The sequence below is a fragment of the Orbicella faveolata genome, unplaced genomic scaffold (assembly GCF_042242905.1).
Source record: "Orbicella faveolata isolate gen_17 unplaced genomic scaffold, um_ofav_v1 contig_1, whole genome shotgun sequence".
NCBI lineage: Eukaryota > Metazoa > Cnidaria > Anthozoa > Scleractinia > Merulinidae > Orbicella > Orbicella faveolata.
The window spans coordinates 6,054,769-6,076,482 of NW_028301536.1; the positions used below are offsets into that span (position 1 = coordinate 6,054,769).

A 21,714-nucleotide genomic window follows, 5' to 3' on the forward strand; every position below is an offset into this window, starting at 1 on the left:
TGTCAACTACTCTCAGTGATACAATGAGGAAAAACTGTGGTAACCTAATGGTTAAAGATCACCTTCAGTATAGACTTGGATCACTTACATTGTTCTGACTTAGGATAACATACAGTGTAAACTATTAGGACCTCATAGAGGGTGGACTAAAACAAATCTACACAAAAAATATTATTTGTGAAATACTGCTGTCCAAAAATTTTGGATTTGGTTAATAAATCCATGATTTTCTGAACCTTGACAAAATCTCGAAAATAGCCGCCATTTCGATTCACAGTCAAATGTTCGGCCAAACTATCAAGGGTTACCTGTGGTAATTTAACATTCTATCTGGGTGCGGGAATAGCAATACTCCAAGTCACTTTATGTGGCAAAAACTAGTCAGGAGTTGAGTGCTTTGAACTTTCAGGCCTTTTTGACCCTAGCAGTAGTGCCCAACAAACTCCCCTTTTGGCCACAGTAACCTAATAACACCATTATTATTTTTATACTTTTTTAATGTTTCATGGATATTACTTTAATGTTTTAGGGGGCAGGATGTATGGCCAGGTCAGTTTAGGGTGCTGGTTTGACTTGTAATTTTAGAGATCACAGGTTCAATACTCCCCCCCCCCCCCCCCCCGCCCCCCACTCCCTCAACTTGCCACTGGTTGGATTTGTTTCTTGATGGTCCCGTGTTCAACACCTTGGTTACAGCTTATAACTCAGCAACTGTTCTGCCTCCTTATAGTTGGGATTTTTAAACAATGTGGCCCAGCAGGCTGGAGCTTATCCCCGTTACTGTAGCATTAAGCAACTAGGAGCAATGGTATTTCTTCTCCTCCTTGGATGGGATGCTAGTCCATCTCAAGGTTACCCCCATCACTAAGTTCACCGATATCAATTTATACACCTGGGTGAAGAGAGGTATTGTGAGAGTAAAGTGTCTTGCCCAAGAACACAATACAACGTCTCCAGCCAGGACTTGAACATGGACTGCTCGTTCTGGAGATAAGTGTACTAGGTCACCATACCTTCCATTTTATTTCCTAACGAGAGATGTATTACTACATGTATACCATGCGATTTACGTATAGAATGAGCTATACCTGATCAAATCAACATCATCTATTAAGCCTCCATTTTTAGTGTAAACTGCAACTGCTCTATGAAGACCAAGCTTGCACTGAGCTGCAAGAAGCAGGTCCTTAAGTGTACCAGGGACAGCAATCACCTTCAGTGGGAAAATTAATTAGAATTTTATGAATTGAGGGTAACAAATGGTTACTGTTTTTGTTGAAAACAAAAAAAATCAACAAAAACAGTTATGCAATGACGCTTTTCATGTCAAAACAAGTCAGTCTGCCAAAAATTAGCTCAATCCTGCAAAAACTAAAAATCAGCCCAAAATGCTACATACGCCCTTTTTGTATGAAAGCCTTCAATTCATGTGCATTCACAGTACATTCACATACACCTAAAATTATAAGGCACAGGTCAGGAAAATGAATCGTGCTGAATTTATGAGATATACATCGGAAAAGAAGACCTATAACAAAACTATGAGTAGTCGGTTTCTGTTTCGTGACATCCTCCGAACGCGGGATAGATTTAAGATTATGCAAACAAGGGAAAGAAATTAATGAGGAGAGAAAAAGAAAGAGACTGTTCGGCTATAATTAAAACAAAGAAGCCCTCAGAACTCAAAAGCGACGCTTCATTTTCGAGTTTTGGGAATGCTTTGCTTTGGAGTTCTGGAGACTTTGTCTCTAAGTCTAGGCTCATCGTTTTCGAGATTTAGAACTTCGTGCCGAGGTCCACGTTTTCAACGCGCTTTCGAACTCTCCTTCGCCGCCAACTGTGTATTAAATAACTAAAAAAAAAAAAATCAAAATCGTACCTTCCCTACCACAGGCGCACGTCCCTTGGCAAACACCATCACCCTCTTTTGAACATACTGGGGCATATTTCATTGGTTGAACGAAGTCGTTAAGAGATTCCATCACAAACTAAGAACATAATGTCGGTAGAATGTTTGCGAAGCAAGAAAATAGACAGGCGCATGTTCGTAGCTAACGAGCATTCCTGGGGTCCAGTCTCCAGTCCCTCTCAGATTGCTACACATTTTTGGCCTGCGCTTTTTTAGCGAAAAATGCAGAAAACCTTTGAAATGAAACCAAAATAGCCTTAAACCAGGACCACCTCGTAAATCTTTGCTGGTAAGTCCTAATATCCCAAAATTTTATTGTAAGCTGACGTGTATAGAGCAGGCAGGTGATATGCTAACGATCGCCCGCAAATTTATCTCTGTGATCAAATTTGCGTCGAATGTCTTAGAGGCTAACTTTATTTTAAACATTAACGATTCGTCTTGGTGAAAGAGTTAAATTTGCTTTTGTTCAAAAACACTGGTCTATAAAATGTACTCGCGTTGATTAATTCCAAACACACGTTAGCTGCTCTAGCTCCACCTTGGCTTCAGACAGAGTCTTTCTGGAAGAATTGAATTAACAAAGTATGAATGTGAATTCAAGCCTATAAAGTTTATTTGTCTTTAAGAAAACAGGTCATACATGTACAACCCCATGTGGTAGGCGAGTATAGCTCTAGCCACTGCATTCTGGCATTGACAGTGCATATGTAGGAAAAAAATCATTCATATCAGATTAATTTATTTAATACTTCAACCTCATGTATTACATTGTGTACTTCCTGTTTTGTTACACTTAATTTTTGTGTAGATCATTTTGCTGGAATTATGGCAAAACCTACAGGACATCTGTTGCGTCAACTCAGGTCATTAATGAGAAGTAAACATCAACTGGCTGAAGCAATTCAAGCTTACATTATCCCTTCTGGAGATGCACATCAGGTTAACTAATCACACTTGATTAATTATGCAATGTGTTTTTGCAATAAGTTAACCTTGAAAAGATTTTGGTTTGAAAATCTCAAATGAAACTCGCGCTGATTTCTTCACCATTGTGTGGTTCCAGAAAACATCCATACCTCCCCCATGGAAAGGATTTTTTCCAAGACCCCCCCACCCCTCCACCCCTCTGGAAATTCCAATTAAACTTGATACATTTCTTTAAATTTTTTGGTCTTAGAGAACCTCCCCACTCCCCAGGAAATTCCAATCCCTTCTGTTGGGTGGGGGGAGGGGTATAGATATTTTCTGGTACTGCTCATTTTGGAAAATGTGCAGTTCAAGAAAATATCCATACCCCCCTCCCCTCCCCAGAAGGGATTTGGAAGGAGGAAGCCGGCAGGGCAAGCAAAACAAACTGCCCCCTGTCCCTTGGCTCAAGGTCTGGATCTGCCACTGTATTCATTCCCACAAAACTAAATATTATGTAGTATCATAGGTAGACAATGCATTGGGTGTTATTGTAGAGGATTATTTGGCTGTAATTAATATTTCTTTGCATTAGCTCCTTGCATTTAATGTCTAGGTCTCTAACAATCACGTTGAAATATTTTTCTCAGTCATATAGGTAATAACCTTCCTGTGTGCTGCTATTATTGAAGTTTGAATTCACAAAATATAGAGTTTACCACAGCTACATGTATCGTATAGTTTATTATAATTATAATCATTAATAATACATGTAACTATTATTTTGCAGAATGAATATCTTGCCTCGTGTGACCTAAGAAGAGAATTTATCTCTGGCTTCAATGGCTCAGCAGGTATATGATTTGTAAAAAAATGAAACTAAAAACAACTATTCAAACAAAAATAAGAACAACCTTACAAAAATAACTCACAACAACCGCAGACAACAACTGCAACTAGATATCAACAGATTCCCAAGTCCCCTTCTCTTTCACTCTACACTCCCAACCCTTTGGATCTACCCTTAGAGAGGCTCTACAAGAATTGAGTTTCTTTATGAACACCACAGCAGAAGACTCACCTGTCTAATGAAGTCTGGGATCCAAGATCACTCAATGGGGAGTCCATTTCATCAATCATTATGTCCCATTCTGATTGCCATAGCAGTGTGCTGTTCACACGCTAATTTTGGAATTACTTAATATACACATAGGTACTGCAATTGTCACAGAAACCAAGGCAGCGCTATGGACAGATGGACGGTATCATCTGCAGGCTGAGAAACAATTGGATTCAAATTGGACTTTGATGAGGGATGGTATGTTTTGTCCCAATTTGACAAACAGTATGGACCAAACTAGGAAACAGGAATCGTTTTTATACTTATATTATATTTTAATTTTAACAGTGTCCCCGATTAGTAAGTTTAAGGCTAGCTAGAAGACTAGACACTCAAATAAAGTTATTATAATAATTATTATTACCATTTTAACATATACACTGACATAGTGTATACTATTAATATCAGTTTGTGGCTAGCTGTACATGACTGTATGTCATGACTATGTCTTTTTTAATGTGATAGTCATACATGTGCCATTGCAGGGTTACCTGACACTCTCTCTCAGGAAGACTGGCTTATTCAGGTACTAATAAATTCACTACAGTAACTACTTAATCTCAAATATACTCTTAATTATCTGGAGTTATATATTTTTTATGGTCAACTTAAGCAGAAAATACAAGGAAAAGAACAAAAATATAATTTATACCTTTTGTGGAGGTGCAGTGGCCTCATGATTAGACTTAATTAGTGCACTTGACAAGCCAAAAGACATTCAGAGAGAAGAGAATTCCACTACAGTAGATTTATAAGTTTTATTATAATTAAATTATTGAAAATGCAATTTTTAGTCTTGCTTTTCATTCATGATGTTTACAAGTACTTCTTTCACCTTTAGTTAATTTTATTATTGATTAACTTTTGAAAGAGTTACATGTATGAATGAATAGTGATTGAAAAGGAATGAATAAATGAATAATGAAAGGATAAAATAATATTGTTGTTCTACAGATTAGGCTAATATATTTTTTGTTTTCTAACTCGTCATTAAGATTTAAATGATTTTGTTTTTGTAAATGTGCTTTTGATCAATTTTTTTAAATGGAATTAGCAGTTATTAGTAGTTTGTCTTGTGTGATTGTCTACATGTAGGTGAGGGTAGTTCTGAAAAGAACTGTGGTTGGCTAGTGACGTTTCAACAACCTGAGCGGAAGTCATCTTCAGAGTCAAGTGAATAATTTGTAGTCAATCGATGATCAATCAATCAATCAATCAATAAACTTTATTTAAGTGTCTAAAACTTCTAGTCAGCCGGGAGGCCAACTAATTGTGGACACTCCCAATGAAATTACTAAAGAAATAAATTAAGTTAAGTTAAGTTATGATGTTATAAGTCTGGTCTGTTGAAAGTGATTCTTCAGTTTAGTTGTGATGGTATTGGCTTAGAGACTCGTGCAAATTACATGTAGCAGTTATAATTATATAATTGTAAGTTATTATTTCAGTGCTTAAGGGCTAAGCGCTATATTTTTGAGCATGGTGTTGGTGTACAGTAAAACATAGTATATTGAATATCAAGTCTTTTTAAATTGTCACAGGAGTTACCGACTGGATCAAAGGTTGGGATTGACCCATGGCTCATTACTCATGGTAAGATCTTGGCTACATGTACACCTGTCATACAATAACTCGGTAAAGTTACCACACTCAATGCCTATGTGGTTTATGCTCAAAATCTCTGTTGGAGTTGGTGACAGTCAACCTTTCGTGTACCTTAAGTTAGCTGTATGTGCAATATTTTACTATAATTTCAAGAATTTGAAAGCTTAATTTGTCCAGTCTTGAATGTCTGATCTTTTTACTTCACTAACTGTCTAGGAGAGTAGTAACTGGTTTTCCAAATTTAAATTTCAGAGCATGAAAGCTCCAAGATAACCTGTTAACTATGCAACTAACTTACATGACTATGTAAACAGCAACATTGCATGACACTGTATGACTCTTTTGCCCATGTCATTGGCATTTTATAAGCTAGATACTAGAATCATGCATTGCCCTTAAGTTACATGTAGTCTACTGGTGATTTATTTATTCTTTTTGTTGTTTTTTTTGTTTTTTCCAGGGAAGTGGTCCAAAATGTCTCAGGTAAGCTTTAATTATTTTCACTGTTTCGTCAAAAATTCAGTAATAATCATTGCTGAGCAATAATTGCTCAACAATGATTATTACTCTTGCCAGTGATTATTGTTGGCAAGAGAGTTACTGTGAGATATGGAGAATGAAGGTACCTAGCTACATTCATGGACAAAAGTGTTGACACATTTGAGCAAAACAAACACTTTCTATTAGCGTCCTTCCGTAATTTCAAAAAAGCATCTTTTTTGTTGATAGCCAACCCCCCCTCTCCCCCTTTTCAATGTTGAAATACACCCCGTGGACACTGTCAGGTGGTTACAACATTGAAAAGGGGGGAGGGGCCGCAGGGCGAAAATTGGACGTGTTCAACGAAACAGGTCTTTTTTGGGGAGTGTCTCAACTGCTTTTGTCCATGATTGTAGGTTCAAAGCTTAGACACCCCTAGCTCTACATCTGGACCTGGAGTACATTAACCGTAAAATCTATGCTAATCTTGCATTGATTTCCACATTACATGTTAGTAGTATACATGTAAGTAAATGTTAGGAAAATATATTATAATTAATTATTAATAATTTTTTTTGATTAGCACTATTCTGTTGGAATAATTTATTTCAGGATTGTTGTATCATCAAATGATACTACAACAATCCTGAAATAAATTATTCTCACCAACAGAATAAATTTTATGAATGATAAATCTTTTTTTTTGCATTCTATGTGACATATAGGTGCTGCTATCAGCAGGGTTATCTCTGGTGTTCACAGAGAAGAATTTGGTTGATCTTGTTTGGGAAGATCACAGTCGACCTGACCCACCCATGGCAGGGCTCATGGTGATGGACATTTCTTTTACTGGTTAGTGCTGCTGTCAAAAACAAAGTACAGTAAGGTGTACTTCTACTAACGACCACTTCTCTATAACAGTCACCTCTGTGCAAGGGTCACCTCTCTATTGTGGCCTCCTCTTAACAACAGCCATCTTTCTACAATGGTCGCCTCTCTACAAGGGCAAATATGTCCAGGATTGAACGTTAATGAGATTCAAATTCCTTATGATAAGCATCACAAAGTGTCATTGAGAAAAAGTCACCAAAACACACACACACAATTCTGTCAAATATGAAGTAAACTGATAATGTCAAATAACCCTGCCAAATATGAAGTAATAATTAAACAATACTTGCCTTCAATCCTGGACATAAGTGGACAAGGGCCACCTCTGTACAACGGCCACCTCTCTGCAAAAGCCACATTAGTTTGTCCCAGCAAACAGTCTATACAATCCTGTATATTTACTCTTGTTTTAACTTCTCTACAACGACCACCTCTCCACAATGGCAACGGCCAATAAAGCACATCCCAACTGCCAAAATAACTTCTTGACAATGGCCAGTTAAAAAGACAGGTATCATATTATACTCCTACCTGTACCTTCCCATAGCGGCCACCTCTCTGCAATGGCTACTTTCCTCTATCCCCAAGGTGGCTGTTGTAGAGAGGTACAACACTACCTTGGTACACAAATTCCTCCTTACTGTAGATTACATGTACCTCTATCCTTGGGCATATGATCAGTACAAATAATAGTGAAAGCACTTTAGATTAAGAAGTCCAGATTTGAGCCTGTGTGTCCAAGACAAGGCACTTGCCTCTTACATGTTACCCTTGTTCCAACTCGGCAGTGTGTAAATCAAATGGGTGTATAAATTGCTTGGGACAACGTGCAAAGAAAATACTGTGATGTGGTACCTGGGACTGTGAGGAAGATATTGAAAAGGCTGAGTATGACTATGTGTAAACCAGAGTTTGCATTGGCCTGTTGAACTACTAGCAATGTGCAAAGGAAGTTGAGTCTGATAGCCTTAATCTAGTGTATGAAGTCTTTTGGGCAATGTGTTGATTGTAGTAGAGGCAACGAGAATGTCACTAAACAAAAGGTTTAATGAGCAAAACAATAGCTGCATATGCACGTGCGTTATAGATCTTTGTACATTTCTTTGCCGTCCTCTGCAAAACAACAACGTGAAATGACCAAGTTCTGCGTCGTCTACAAAATGTAAACGACGACAGCTAATTTTTCGTCTTTCCATTTGGAATTGAACGCCGTCATTGCATATTTAGCTTAAGCACGTTTATAGAGCCATTGGCGTACCAAACAGACCTAGAAAATCTCGAATTTCGCTTGTAAAATATAAATTCATTTTTTACAAGGCGTCATCCTCATTGCTTAGGCTCCTCAGTGAAAACATATTACCCTGTAATTCCAGCTGTTGACCAGTGTTCTCTCTGCCATTTGTATTGCACTCTGCTAGGAAGTTCTCAGTACTGGTCACTACCATTAATGCTTCCTTATTAGTTGCTGGATTTTTTTATGCTCATCACTTCTGTTTACAATAGGTAAAAACTGGCATGAAAAAGTCAAAGAAGTACGTGGAACACTGACCAAAAAGAAAGCTGATGCTTTGGTGGTTACAGCCCTTGATGAAGTTGCATGTAAGGAATCTAATAATATATATGTCTTAAGTGTCTATATCTCCTACAGGGGTTTTACCTTTGCACGAGTCCTGTCGAAAAATATTGAATCCATGGGGTTTTCCTGTCCCCCCCACCACCACCTCCAGTGAAATCAAACAATTTAATACATTTCCTTCTTCAGCACACCCAGTAAGGTTGATCCACTGTTTAAGCGGAGAAGAGCCTAGGTTCAAGTGTGGTCCTGAACTCCATTCAAGATTCAAGATTCTGTTTATTTGCCTTTTTACCCAATATAAAATTATTAATTATTTATAAATATTTCAATGTATGGCGAGGTGACCTCTAGAAACCACCAGGCTTATAGTTGAGGTCAAGTCGTACATAACAATGAGGTCATTTTGAGGTCATTTTGCCATGGATCTTATTGTGAAAATTTTATCTCATGAAGCCATTTTCATTCTGAAAAGAAACTTGGGATCTTAGTAGGCAGACCATCACGAGAGAGACAGCAAGAGCGTTGAGCAGAACATTGACTTTGCATTTCATCATTGATAATTTTTTAGCTGTCCTTTTCGAACTAAGAACAACATAAAATGACCAGTTTTCTTAGAATTTTGGAGAAACTGATCTACAACAGCTAATATTTTGTATTTCTGTTATTGTCAATTAGAATTGAACTCTTTCCAAGAGACTCTTTGTTCATATACTTTTGCCAATTGGACATCATTAGACACCAATCTCCACGTGCTTGATCAACTCTACTGGGCATGGTTCAAGCGACCAATTTAAATCTTGTTTTCAAGGTCAAAAAAGGTCGCAATCCAAGATTTTGCTTTGGTACTAACATCTATACTTTATTGAGACCCCAAAACCGTAAAAACTCTGTTTGGCTTGTAAGTTAGTATTAAATATTACGTATAATCGACCTATCCCTAAGCGAAATATTTTCTTTAAGAATGAGTGTCTTGGAGGAGCTGAATAGTGAACATCTTAAACCTGAAGCTTTCCTTCTCTTATTTTTGTTGTTAGGGCTTTTTAACTTGAGAGGGTCTGATGTGGTTTACAATCCTGTGTTTTTTGCTTATGCTTTGATCACACTAGATGAAGTGACGTAAGTTCTGTGCTATGTTTTGTTGTTAAGCATTTTTGGATCACTACAGGAACTGACGATAAACGCCAGTAGGTCTGAATAACACCGGAACCAAAGTGATTGCCCGATTACTTTTGCCACTCTATTAAAAACTGGTCAAAAACGTCATAATAAAACATGATCTTTTTGCAGTGGTTTCAAAGATTACATTGGACGATTCATGATTCATTCATGATTTGTCGTCAGTCCCTTGAAGTTTGGCAGACCATAAGGTGAACTTTCACACTCAATATATCGTATAGCTGGTATCTTTTTATAGAGCCAGGAAAATGTTTTTAGTAAGTGTGAACGAAAATCCATGAAGGGCTTTCCTAGAGAAAGTAACTCCTAGTTTGAAAGTTCTCCTATACGTATTTATTGTAGCATTCTGACATCTCCATGAGACGATGTCAAATGTGTTCTACTTTAGGCTCAAAAAATTAGGTAACTCTTCTGCGCAACGACGAATCGCGCAACGTTTGACACCCCAGCGTTAGATCATGGTTTTCCATGAAGTGCCCCTGATTAAATGCAATATCTTCAGGTACCAAAACCTTTCGGACGATGTTAATTTCGGAAAAACTGTCCGAAATTTTTAAGCTTCCAAAATATTTACAGTACAGTTTAAAACTTTCAAGGACGTAATTTCTTGGGCAGCACCATTACACGGTATTCAAGGCCAATATACATGATAGAGCCAGAACTCTGATTAGGCTTTGCTCGATCTTTTTAATCACTTTGTGGTTCGAGCTCTAGATGAGACGCTGCTTTAGATACGGAGCGGCTTGATAGAATTTTGTGTTATTTTCTCGTTGGTGTATCTGTAAAACCTTGAAGGTGCAGTAAAACTATTATTTCACAGACTTTTCAGTCCAGTTCATACTCTGTAGGCGTAAACTTACTCTAGCTATGTTTCAGCAAGTTGTCCGAAATGTTTGTTTGAAATTTGCCCAAAACGAGATGAAAAGTGTCCAAAAATTAAATGTCCAAAATAAAAGGTCCAAAACTTTTTTGTAAGTAATGTATACCCGATTCCACTCTAACTTTGCAATACCATCTTTACCCCCCCCCCCCCCCCCTTCCTGCTTTCAGCTTGTTTATTGATGTAGCTAAACTTGACAAAGCAGTGTCCAGTCACCTTGGCTTGGACAGTACTAATGACAACAGTGAGACTAAAGTGACTGTGTGTCCGTATGAGGGAATATGGGACGCTGTCAAGGAAGCTGCTAACAATGGAACAAGGATTTGGGTATGACTGTTCATCTGCATTTGTGATAGGGTGATGGAAAAGTCTTTGCCCCGTCCACGCTACGCCGAAGGAATTTGAAAAAAGGAAGTTTCACTGTCCACACTGCGCCGGAGGAATTTAAAAACGGAAGTTTCACTCTGAAAACGCATCAAATGTTTTCCGTCCAATCTACATCGGAGGAATTTGAAAACGAAAGTTTCTCTCTGAAAATGCATCAAATGTTTTCTGTCCACATTACGCCGGGGGAATTTGATTTGGTCACCGGTCATTTTTTGTTTCCCAAATGTTTTCCGTCCACACGAAAACGAAAAGCCGTCGTTTTCAAATTCTTCCGGTTTGAAGTTAACAAATTGACATCAGTTTTTTATGCGTCTGTCCTCTTATTGATGATAAATTGTTTCATAACATTGTCAAAGTGGCTGTGGAACCACGAGCCGCAGGCGAGTGGTTCTGCAGAAAACTTTGACAATGTTATGACGAAGTTTATCATCAATAAGAAGACAGACGCATAAAAAACTGATGTCAATTTGTTTTTTACAATAACGACCCCAAAATGGTCAAATGCCGGGAATAAATGAGGGGAAAAGACGCTGTAAACTTGCTGTAAACAAAGATAAGTGAATTTTATTCAAAATGACGCGAACAATGCCAATAGCTTTTCTCGCTTTTTGATTGGCTTCTTAAAAAAGTCCATAAAATCTCATTGTTAAAAAGTTGACAGTTTGACAGCTGAAAGTTGATCTTGAAAGCTTGCATAAATTATAATTTTATCCGTCTGTACTCTTATTGATGATAAAAATGAGCCAATCAGCGCGCGAGAAATTAGACAGTTATTGTAAAAAGCGTTTTCGAAAAGCTCCGTTTTCGTGACGGATTAGTGAGGACGGTAGACCTAACCATAAAAAATAAAGCTGTGTTTTCAAATACATCTGACGTAGTGTGGAGGGGGCCTTTAGGGAATCTTGCACTTGGTTGGTTATTCTGCTGGAAGGCTGAAGAAAAACTCCTGATTACCAGTGTCATTTTAATGCTTCCCACTGAAAACATTTTAAAAGTATAATGTATGTTGTTGTAATCGTTCTTTGCGGCTATTAATTTCAAGTATCCTTCCACTGTGCCATTAGGTAGTCGCTCTTTTACTCATTGTTGTTGTTGTTTTTTCTTTAGATTAGTTCGTCTTCCAGTGTAGCACTAGTAAGACTTGTTCCCAAGGTAAGGTTATGGATTTGTTGTCTAATGAAATCTGGAATATTCTGTTATCTAACCTTCCTTTTTCTGACTATGTTTCCGAGTTGTCCTTGTAACATAGTCTTTGTACCTTGAATTGACTTCAATAAGTGCTGCTATGTATTTGCAATGTGTTCAAACATTTCCCGGTACTGATTTGTTCTTGGGTGGATAGAGATCATGCTATGGCTGATAAACTATGTTGTAATGACCAGTATGGCTGGGAACTTGCTATAAACAGAAAGAAGGAAGATTAGAAAGGTGCTGAAAATAAAGAAATGTCAGCGAAGGAGTAAAATATAATCAGTGCCGAAAGATTCAGATTTGCGCAAGAATGGCAATCTTTATTTCTTAACATCTCGTTTCGAAATCAAATTTAACTGTTCCAGTACTTGTCCAAAATACATGTTCTGTGTTGGTCTGAAGAATCTTTTTTTCCAGGCAGCTTATTTCTATACATGGTGGCATTCGCAATTTGGTACTCAAATTTACGAAAGAGAACTTTGGATAATCAGCCAGGACACTGTGTCCCTTTTAAAACGTGTCCTTGCCTAAGAAACCGAAAGACTTGGCTTAACCGTAGATCTCGAGTTTAGAGTGACCTCTTGCAATTTCTTTAGATGTGAATCTTTTACAGTGTTCATGTGTGTGCCTTAAAAATCAACAGCAACCATTGTTGGTTTGCCTTACTCTTGGTAAACGTTCATTGCACCTAGGTATTCAACGAATTCATTTGACCCTCACAGTCCAGGTACGATATATTTCCCTAAAATGATATTTATATATCTTGCTTTTTAATTTTTTTCCTTTTTTGCTACAGACTCATCTCATCTCTGATCCGTCACCACTGGCTCGCAGCAAAGCAGTCAAGAACTCAGTGGAAATTGAGGGCATGAAACAAGCTCATGTGAGTGCATAAATGCTGATACTAAGTTAGTAAGGTGTACATTAGTACAATAGCATGTTTAATATAATTTTTCTTGCACACTTATTCAAATGCTGCAATCTGATTGGCCGAGTTATCGTGCACTATATAACCATTAAAATGCAGTGGCTGGAGGTTTTCTATAAAATAGCGATGTTTTCTCGCTTTCCCGAAGTATCTTTGGAAGATTTAGAAACATAACTGACAAGACCAATAGAATGACTTACTGTGCTCGACTTTAAGGACGTTCGCCGTAATTCATGCCAGTCGCACTGTGTCGCCACGTCATGCATCGAGTGCGCGCGTTGAGGAAGAAATACAAACAAGTAAACTGCTCAGTTCTGGTTACGTGAAATTTACCCGCAGTTTACTCTCTCAAATGATCGGTGACCCCGTGTTCAGTCCGCGCGATTTGGAAATCGTTGTTAATAAAAGTAGTTACAATTGTTGAGACTTATTTAGAATTCTACTCAAACAATTGCCTTCGGCCTCATCAACTATAACCCCACAGAAATGTTGAGCTCATAGCTAATTTCTAAATGTAAAATAGTGAGCTGCTTAAGAAGGCACTACAAGAACTTGTAGCAACCAAGTCGCTAGATACTGTGATAAATTCCAAAACCGTCAGTAGATTATATTTATTTATTTATTTATTTGTTTGTTTGTTTAATTATTTATTTATTTAATTTATGTATTTATTTATGTATTTATTTATTTATTTATTCAGGTATTTATTTATGTATTTATTTATGTATTTATGTATTTGTTTGTTTGATTGTTTGTTTGTTTTGTTTGTTTGTTACACGGGTAAAACATCAGGACTTAAATTAAATACTAAAATGTCAAGGAGTCAGGGCTTAGTGATGCCATTGCAATAACTGTTAGACTGGGAAATTTTTTCCTTTAGGCTAGTTTAGCTGTAACATTATAGTATAAGGGTGTGTTGGCTTGGAGTACTTCATACTCTGGTTTCATCCATTTTCTCTATCTGTAGATAAGAGACGCAGTTGCCTTATGTGAATATTTCTCCTGGCTGGAGCAAGAGGTAAGCAAACAACACTGAACAACAACAACAACAACAATAACAACACTGAACAACAACTTTGAACAACAACACCGAACAACAATAACAGCAACAAGGAAGTTTCCCAGATTATCGAACGCTGTTTAGTAAACAGATCCTTGATTCTGATTTTGCTATTGCGTAGGTTCCAAAGGATGAGCTTACTGAAGTTACGGGTGCAGCAAAGCTTGAAGGATTAAGAAGGTAAGACAGGTAAAGGACTTGCTATGTTACACAGTGTAATAAAAGAGTTGTTATAATTTTTTACGACTATTTTCTGAACACCGATAAAAACGAGATACACACGGCCTCTTTGATTGGTTCGGAGACACCCGCCAGTATGAACTTTTGTTGGCTTCCGTCTCATACACCTCTAAAAAAGAGCAAAGAAACAAAACAAAACAGGACACTCAAAGTGAGTCAGTCCGTATAGAGATCTAGAGTGGTTACCAGTGAGACTGTATCTCCACCACCATCTGGCAATAATGACTTTTAAATGTACGACTGGGTGTGCGCTGGACGCCTTATTTTCTAGATATGCCCATTACCAAACGCACAATAAACTCGCAGAGTTTACAGATTCTTCTTTACAACCGGACGAAGAACATTCCTCTATAAAACTCTGCGCTCAAGTTGAAACCTTCACTAAAGGACTTCTAACGTTGTTTGAGAAAACACTAAATCTCCAAATTTCTAAGGTTTTCATCACACTGATGTATTTCTTTTATAGACCTTTTTAGTCATTTTTATTTGTTTATATATATATATATTTTGTACCTTTATTCTGAAAAGCCTAACTGGGGCGGATATAGTATGTATGTATACGTCGCGTAGACTTGTTTGCAAAGCCGTCAAAATGTAGATGATAGTTGAAAACCTCATCTCTGTAGCTTAAACAGATTTCAAATCGTAAGCGATTTAGTCATCTACGAGTACAGGAGCAATACATGTTCAAACAGTTGAATGGAGATATTACTTCAGTCCATAGGCAAGCACGTAGCGGAGAAGTTATCTTCTAGGGTTTTTCTCAGCTTGGGGTTCAAATCAAGGCTTGATTTATTATCTGGTTCGTAGAACTAACGTAACTAAAACAAATGAATGGCGGTCAATCAGAAGAATGTTGATGCTTTGACTTACATTCGTGGTATTGTATAGGCCTTTTGTCCAAACTATTTGACAACATGTTTCAATATACTAGTAACATTCATTGGTACAACTCAAGTGATATAGCGCTAAACAAAATCTGTGTAAGTCTAGAGTTTGAACTAATGTAGGTAACCAATCGATTCTTTGCTTGGCAATCGATATTTGGAAAGCTATAAGACCCTCCAGCTGTGTTTGCATTTTCGAAACAAATAAAACGTTATCTACAGTCAGAACAAGAAACGAAGTAATTTTCCTCTACGCTAAACATGATTTTATATTACATGCTGTAATTTATTTCTCCTTCCTTGTTGTCCTTTTATTCTTCTGCTGCCAATATAGAACTTTTTTTTTTGTAAGAGGAGCTATCAAGAAAAGCAACAGGTTAATTTAGCCCTCCAGCTCGAGCTTAATTTTAATATAAATTAAATAAAATGTTTTTTTTTTTTTTGTGCCATTTCTAGATGTAAAATTACTTAATAATTATATGAATGAGCTGAATAAAAAATCACTAATTTGATGTTCAGGTGAAACTTTGAAAACGGTCCAAGCACCAGCAATTGTACTGTCTTATACTACAAGTGGACGTTTTATGATGTCATTGTAAGTTGTGCTTCTCCTCAAGTTTTACCAAGCGTGTTCTTATAATTATAAAGATCATTTTTTTTTTAATTGCCTGTCTTTATTTTAGGGAACAAGAGAACTTCATAAGCCTGAGTTTTGAGACCATCTCGGGTGTGGGCCCTAATGGGGCAGTCATTCATTACAGGTACGTAACTCGACCTGAACTGCTAAAGAGCAGCAGCTATGTTTCAAAGCAGATCTGCATTTTAACTTCAAGGATCACTGTGCGAAGAAATAAAACTCAGTTTAAACATGCATACTGCCAAGAAAGTGTATCCCGTTCAAGAGCAGGAGTTCTAATGTGATGAACTCGCGATTGCATTTACTGACTGATGGACTAACCGGCTGACCGACATGTAAATGATATATTTCAGAAATAGATTCCATGTTGCCGTACGTCTGTTCAGTTATAGATCACAGATGACGTCAATACGTGGTAAGTATAAAACAGTGGCACGCGAGGCGATAGCCGAGTATGTCCTTGATCTTCTTACCACATTTTGACGTCCTCTGTGATCTATTACTGAACAGAAGTACGACAACATGGAATCTACTTGTTATATATAATGAATTAGAATAAAGGACTTCTATGCGTTGTTCCACAGACCAGCCGAGGAAACCGATCGTGTGATTTCCAATGAAGAGCTGTACTTGTGCGACTCTGGAGCACAGTTTAAGTAAATATGCTTTTGTTTGTGCCGTTCTTACGTGAAAATACACTAATATGTAAACGAGGGTTTAAATTAATTACAAAAATAAGCGAAAAGCTACTTCGTCGTTCGTTCGATCTCGGCCCCATTGTCAGAAAAGGTTTTATCCATTTTATTGCGTGGAATAAAGTTTTCATGCCTGGCAAGATCTGATACTGATTCCGGAGAAAGACTCCGGCAATCACAATAGTGACTTGTTTTTCGAGAAAATTGAGCTTGATATTGGCTTCATATTGACGGCGACTTTTGATGCCTACAGAAAGAGCGTATTATTATTCAATTTGTAATGCTAAGGGTAAGCACGTGCCTCGCTTCCATACTGGAGCCTCAATTCCATGCTAAGAACTTTCCACCCTTAGCCAGTTAGAGTTCAATTATCGGGATTCTCCGGACTTTGTGATTTACATGGCATTTTTACACAGTATACCTTTTGTTATCTAGGGATGGTACAACTGATGTGACTCGCACGTGGCATTTTGGTGCTCCTTCAAAATGGGAACGGGTGAGTTTTTAGTAGATGGACTGGTGACTAATTTGGAACTGAATTACTCCTTAACATGTATTGCTTAATTACATGTATGGACGTGCGAAAAAACGCCTGTGGTTAACTGCGCTTTGTCGCTCTCGTATAGTGACAAAATTGATTGTAGAGCATACTACAATGATACCGTAGACTGGAATATTTTTCTACCTTTTCGGCTCCAGTGGCACTGAAAACGTAATAGGAAGGTCGAATCGAAAGCATCGTCCATTTTGGCAACAGTTTCTTTAAATAACATCTGATACATTTTCACAAAGGAACCGACATTGATGCCTATGACATAATAATCTCTGGGAAACGTCTTCTCTTTCTGTTATAGGAATGCTTTACTCGCGTGTTAAAGGGGCATATTGCGCTTGCGAGAGCCGTCTTCCCCAACAAGACTACAGGTAACAACGCAAATATGATGTCATGAATGTTTACCTTTCGATCAGAGAAACACCTACAGGGCGGAGGGGGTAGGTGGAAGGGGGAAGGGGAAGGGGGAGGGGAAAGGGGAGGACTGAGTTTAGGTAACAGAGTAGGGGCTTAATTGAGCTTGGAAGCGTGGGAGGGGAATTATTTGATCTTGCGAAACACCAGGTTCATTGTTACCTGATACTGATTCACAGATTCTGAAAACTGTACTCCTTTTTAGTCTGTGACAATTTACTATTTAGTATTTCTTTCAACCAGTTGCAGCTTTACTACCTCAATACTTCACGTTACTAACTTGTTCATTTCATCGCTAAGGATATTGATGAAACTCTGATTTCCTACAAGAAATCGCTTAACTTCTTTGACTAATTAGGGTTTTATTCCAGATACTGGGGGAAGCATCGATCTCTGACCTTCATGCCAGCAGACGTGAAGTTGATATGTCTACAAGACAATCTTGTTTGCCCTGTTTTAAACCTCTTCGGACTCGTTGGATAAATAGTGTCGTGCTTTACTTATTGCAGGTCACAGATTGGACACTCTAGCTCGCATGGCGTTATGGGATGTTGGACTGGACTACTTGCATGGGACAGGACATGGGATTGGTTCGTTTTTAAATGTACATGAAGGTACGTTGCGTGCGGGCGTGCGTGCGGGCGTGCGTGCGTGGGTGGTGTGAAAGCGTGAGAGCGTACAAGAAAGCATAACGGAATGTTGATTTTTGAATTGGCTTTTTAAATTGCGATTTCTAACTTTCTTCTGCTCCCATGAGAGCCCATCAAAGGACAACTAACCTGCCAAAAGACACCTTTCGACGAGTGACGAAGAAGTTTCTTTCTCGGAACGGTTTCGACTTTTGGAGTGCAAAAGTTGTATGCATTCGCTTTGGAACGTTTTGCATTTACAAGCTTAGTGATTGGTTTAAAAACTCGCGCCACTTTTCAGCCAATCAGAAGTAAAGCTAAAACCTGCCGTGACTCGCTCAGAGACGTTTTCCCGCGCTTTGCGCCCTCGTATGTTTGCAAGTGGTGATTGGTTCACTGGATTGTTGGTGTCCTTTGTGACTGGCCAGGGCGACAGCCTTGGTTTTGGTTATTGCATTTTTTTTTTTAAGGTCCTCAGAGGATTGGCCCCCGGGGAGTAGAGAACGAGGCTCCTTTAGAAGCTGGCATGATGGTTACTGACGGTGAGTGTTATATTTCCGAGGTCAAACTGTCAAATCTCCAAACTTATTGGCACATAATTATTTTAACCTTTGTTTTGAGAGTTTGCTTGGTGGTACATGATGACGATGTCTCTTAGTCGATGGATTTCTTGATTCTCATCACATGTTTGCTTGATTAAGTATTGATACGGTAGGGAGAAACTCGACGTATGAGCTAACATTAGTGCAGTGAAGTTCAGTGTGACTTCTGTCAGTGACGGCAGTGAACCAATCTGTCGTATGCCATGTCAAATAGCGGCCGTTAGCAATGTGAGGCGATAACTGCATGCTAAATTAAGAAAAAAATTGAAAATAACAACAGTTACCATGCAATAGAACAACATCACATAGGTCTAATGTAAACTAACCGCTATTTCGGTTGTGATATTTGTCCGAGCGTAAGGCGGGTGCAACCGGAAGTGTTTCTTGAGGTCCTCTTTTGCTTGATTACGTATGGGATTACGTATTTCAAAGTCGAGACAAGTCAGTGAAGATAAAGCGCGGAACAAATTTGTATATTAGTTCTTAGGAAACTTTTAACACAGATGAGAAGAGAATGATAGACGTAATGTAACTAAGAATTAGAAATAAAAAACTGCTGACTCGCGAGCAAGGGGCAAAAATTTTGATATGGACTAATTGTAAGAGATTTTGATTTCACCCCATGCAGGATAGACGCAGCCGAAATTTTGGTGCATTTTTGACTTCTTATAATTAGCTTTTAAACTATCAGTTTGAAGACAAGTAGCGTTGATTTTGTGGAGTAAGTGTTGTTCCCGATTTTTTCTTTTTTTTTATAATTTTGGCTTCAGTAACTGCAGCATGAGAACTAACCGTTAACACATTAAGGAAGATAATCAATGTTAGGGGTTGTTATTAAGACATTTTAACAATTCGTTTGTTCATTTGTTTGTTTTAGAGCCTGGTTACTATGAAGACGGCGCATTCGGAATCCGTATCGAAAATGTGTTACTTGTAAAACCTGTCGAACTTGAGGTGAAAAATTGACCTTCATATTTTTTAATGTAATATTTAGTCATCTTTGTCAGTTAATAAACGGAGTAGATTTTCAGTTAAAGCTGATCATAAAGAAGGACTTTCGCATGTTAAAACGTTTCTTATGTTGATTTAAGTTTGATTGTTTCATATTCTTACGCCTTGTTCAATTCACAGAACAACTTTAAGGACAGAGGCTACTTGGGTTTTGAACCGATTACTCTGGTAAGCGTTTTTCAACAAAATTGTTTCCACGGTTAAGCAATGTAGTTTATACCAGAGATCTTATTTTCAGGGTCAAGGAATGGTTAAAGAATTGAATACTTTGCTCAGAAAAAGATACAGCTTTTGATAATGAGCGTTCTTGACCGTTGCTGACTATGGCTATTTACAATCGGCAAGGATATGTTTTCGGATCTTTCAGTAAACGTTTCTCGTTTGTCCCAATTTTCCAGAATATAGACGACTTAAGAAGCTTTAGACCAGGCTTCAGATGAGGTTTCGGAAGAAAGCTGCCCCTCGCTCGCTTTCCTGACATGGTTTATTCAACCCTAAAAGACAACAACTGCGTCAAATGGTCCCGCCTTTTTTGTCATCACTTCGTCTAGATGAAACTGAAATGTCCACGTCAACCAGTCGATTGAAGAATGTAACAAAACAAGAGTAGTATCTTTAACAAAACAGTTACTCGATTCGCTTTTGTTGAATACAAGATGATTATAACAAACTTGCCTTGTTTTTCATTTATTACCCCGTGTCCACCAACGCGGGCTCTAGTCATGAAATAATTGTTGATTAGCCTACCAATAGTAGTCAATCTGTGTCTTAGTCCGTGGATTGGAAAGAGGAAAAAAAGTGAGAGGAAGAGAATTTGTCTCGCTTGTTCTCGCTTCTCGCTTTGCCAGCATTCTGTGTTACTCATTTATTACCTTCTTTGGAATCAGTGTTTGCTGGCTCCGCTGACTTCAGATCAAGAGAAGTTCGTTTTGTTTTGTTTCCTATGACGAATGTTACAATTCTAATTTTACTCTTGAAGTAAGTTTAAGTCATGGGTATTAAACATAATGCCTTCCTTATGTTTTGTAGTTTCCAATCCAAACGAAGCTTCTTCTACCTTCCATGTTAACGTCTGAAGAGGTGTGTTGAGCTGTTAATTTTGGTCGTCTTATCGTTAGTACAGTGACACTTGCTGCACTAAATATGTATTTCGTTTAGATGTTTAAAAATTAAGTTGATTTGAATTACGTATATTTCCCATTGTGATAATCAGACCACTCCTTGTGAATATCTCACCAGTTGTCGCCGACCAGTTTGCTCGAGGTTACTTTTCCTTATTCTGATAATTGTTATGATTTTTATGGGGAGGCAGCGTGGCCGAGTGGTCAGCGCATTGGACTCGCAATTTCGCGGTCCCGGGTTCGAGTTCCGTGCTGACCACTACCTGGATATGTTTTACTGTAGCTCCAATTTGAACTGCTCGGTCACGCTTGTAAATAGCCAACTGGTCATATTATTTGCCTCCTTTACTTCCAATAGAAATGTTTTCTATTCGGAAGCAAAGAGAAGCAGAGAACAGAACAGAACAGATCAGGTTTCTGTTTGGTTTAACGACAACCACAATAAGAACGAAACTCTTACAAAGTTTCACTTTTTTTGTAGGTCGAGTGGCTTAACTGGTACCACGGGTTATGTGCGGAGAAAGTTGGATCGGCTTTAAGAGAACAGGGTCGCACAAGCGCTCTCAACTGGCTTCTGAAGGAGACGATTCCTCTTGGTTGAAATGATGAGCTGCTAAAGTGACCTTCGCTACCCAGGAGAATTTTTGTTATCGAAAAGAAATAGGAACGTGTTTTACGAATGCTTTGTATGTCTTGCGACTGATTAAATTCCTTTGAAATAATGAAAAATCAAAAAAATGAAACAGTTTACGTCATTAACGTTTGTTAACCCTGAGTAATTTGTGGAGAGAAGGCCTTTTTTGCGCGCAAGAA

At 38.1% G+C, this 21,714-nt stretch overlaps 2 protein-coding genes across 4 annotated transcripts in view; one reads left to right on the plus strand and one right to left on the minus strand.

The window, feature by feature from the left end:
* LOC110064830 (BTB/POZ domain-containing protein KCTD9-like) overlaps positions 1–21,714 on the minus strand; it is a 47,812-nt gene that overhangs the window by 10,199 nt on the left and 15,899 nt on the right. Inside the window, exons 1-2 of one of the 2 annotated variants that reach the window (XM_089297026.1) lie at positions 1,880–2,039; positions 1,089–1,213 (exon numbers count right to left, since the gene is read on the minus strand). In XM_089297026.1, coding sequence (XP_089153152.1) covers positions 1,089–1,213; positions 1,880–1,945 — 191 coding nt within the window. In that variant the 5' untranslated portion in view covers positions 1,946–2,039. Of the gene's footprint in view, positions 1–1,088; positions 1,214–1,879; positions 2,040–21,714 lie in introns of those variants that run through there. The other variant, XM_089297082.1, reaches the window with a different exon arrangement.
* Positions 2,098–21,644, plus strand: LOC110064840 (xaa-Pro aminopeptidase 1-like). 2 transcript variants are annotated; one of them, XM_089296596.1, is made up of 25 exons: positions 2,098–2,198; positions 2,721–2,851; positions 3,609–3,672; positions 4,032–4,136; positions 4,424–4,464; positions 5,480–5,531; positions 6,004–6,026; positions 6,749–6,875; positions 8,418–8,513; positions 9,525–9,606; positions 10,717–10,873; positions 12,041–12,085; positions 12,921–13,007; positions 14,020–14,070; positions 14,234–14,292; positions 15,923–16,000; positions 16,461–16,532; positions 17,007–17,067; positions 17,426–17,495; positions 18,048–18,152; positions 18,638–18,709; positions 19,647–19,723; positions 19,901–19,948; positions 20,810–20,860; positions 21,383–21,644. In XM_089296596.1, the coding sequence occupies exons 2-25, from the start codon at positions 2,738–2,740 to the stop codon at positions 21,500–21,502; spliced, it is 1,857 nt and encodes a 618-aa protein (XP_089152722.1). In that variant the 5' UTR covers positions 2,098–2,198; positions 2,721–2,737; the 3' UTR covers positions 21,503–21,644. The 2 variants fall into 2 exon arrangements, with proteins under 2 accessions (XP_089152722.1, XP_089152789.1); XM_089296663.1 differs by lacking the exons at positions 2,098–2,198; positions 2,721–2,851; positions 3,609–3,672; positions 4,424–4,464.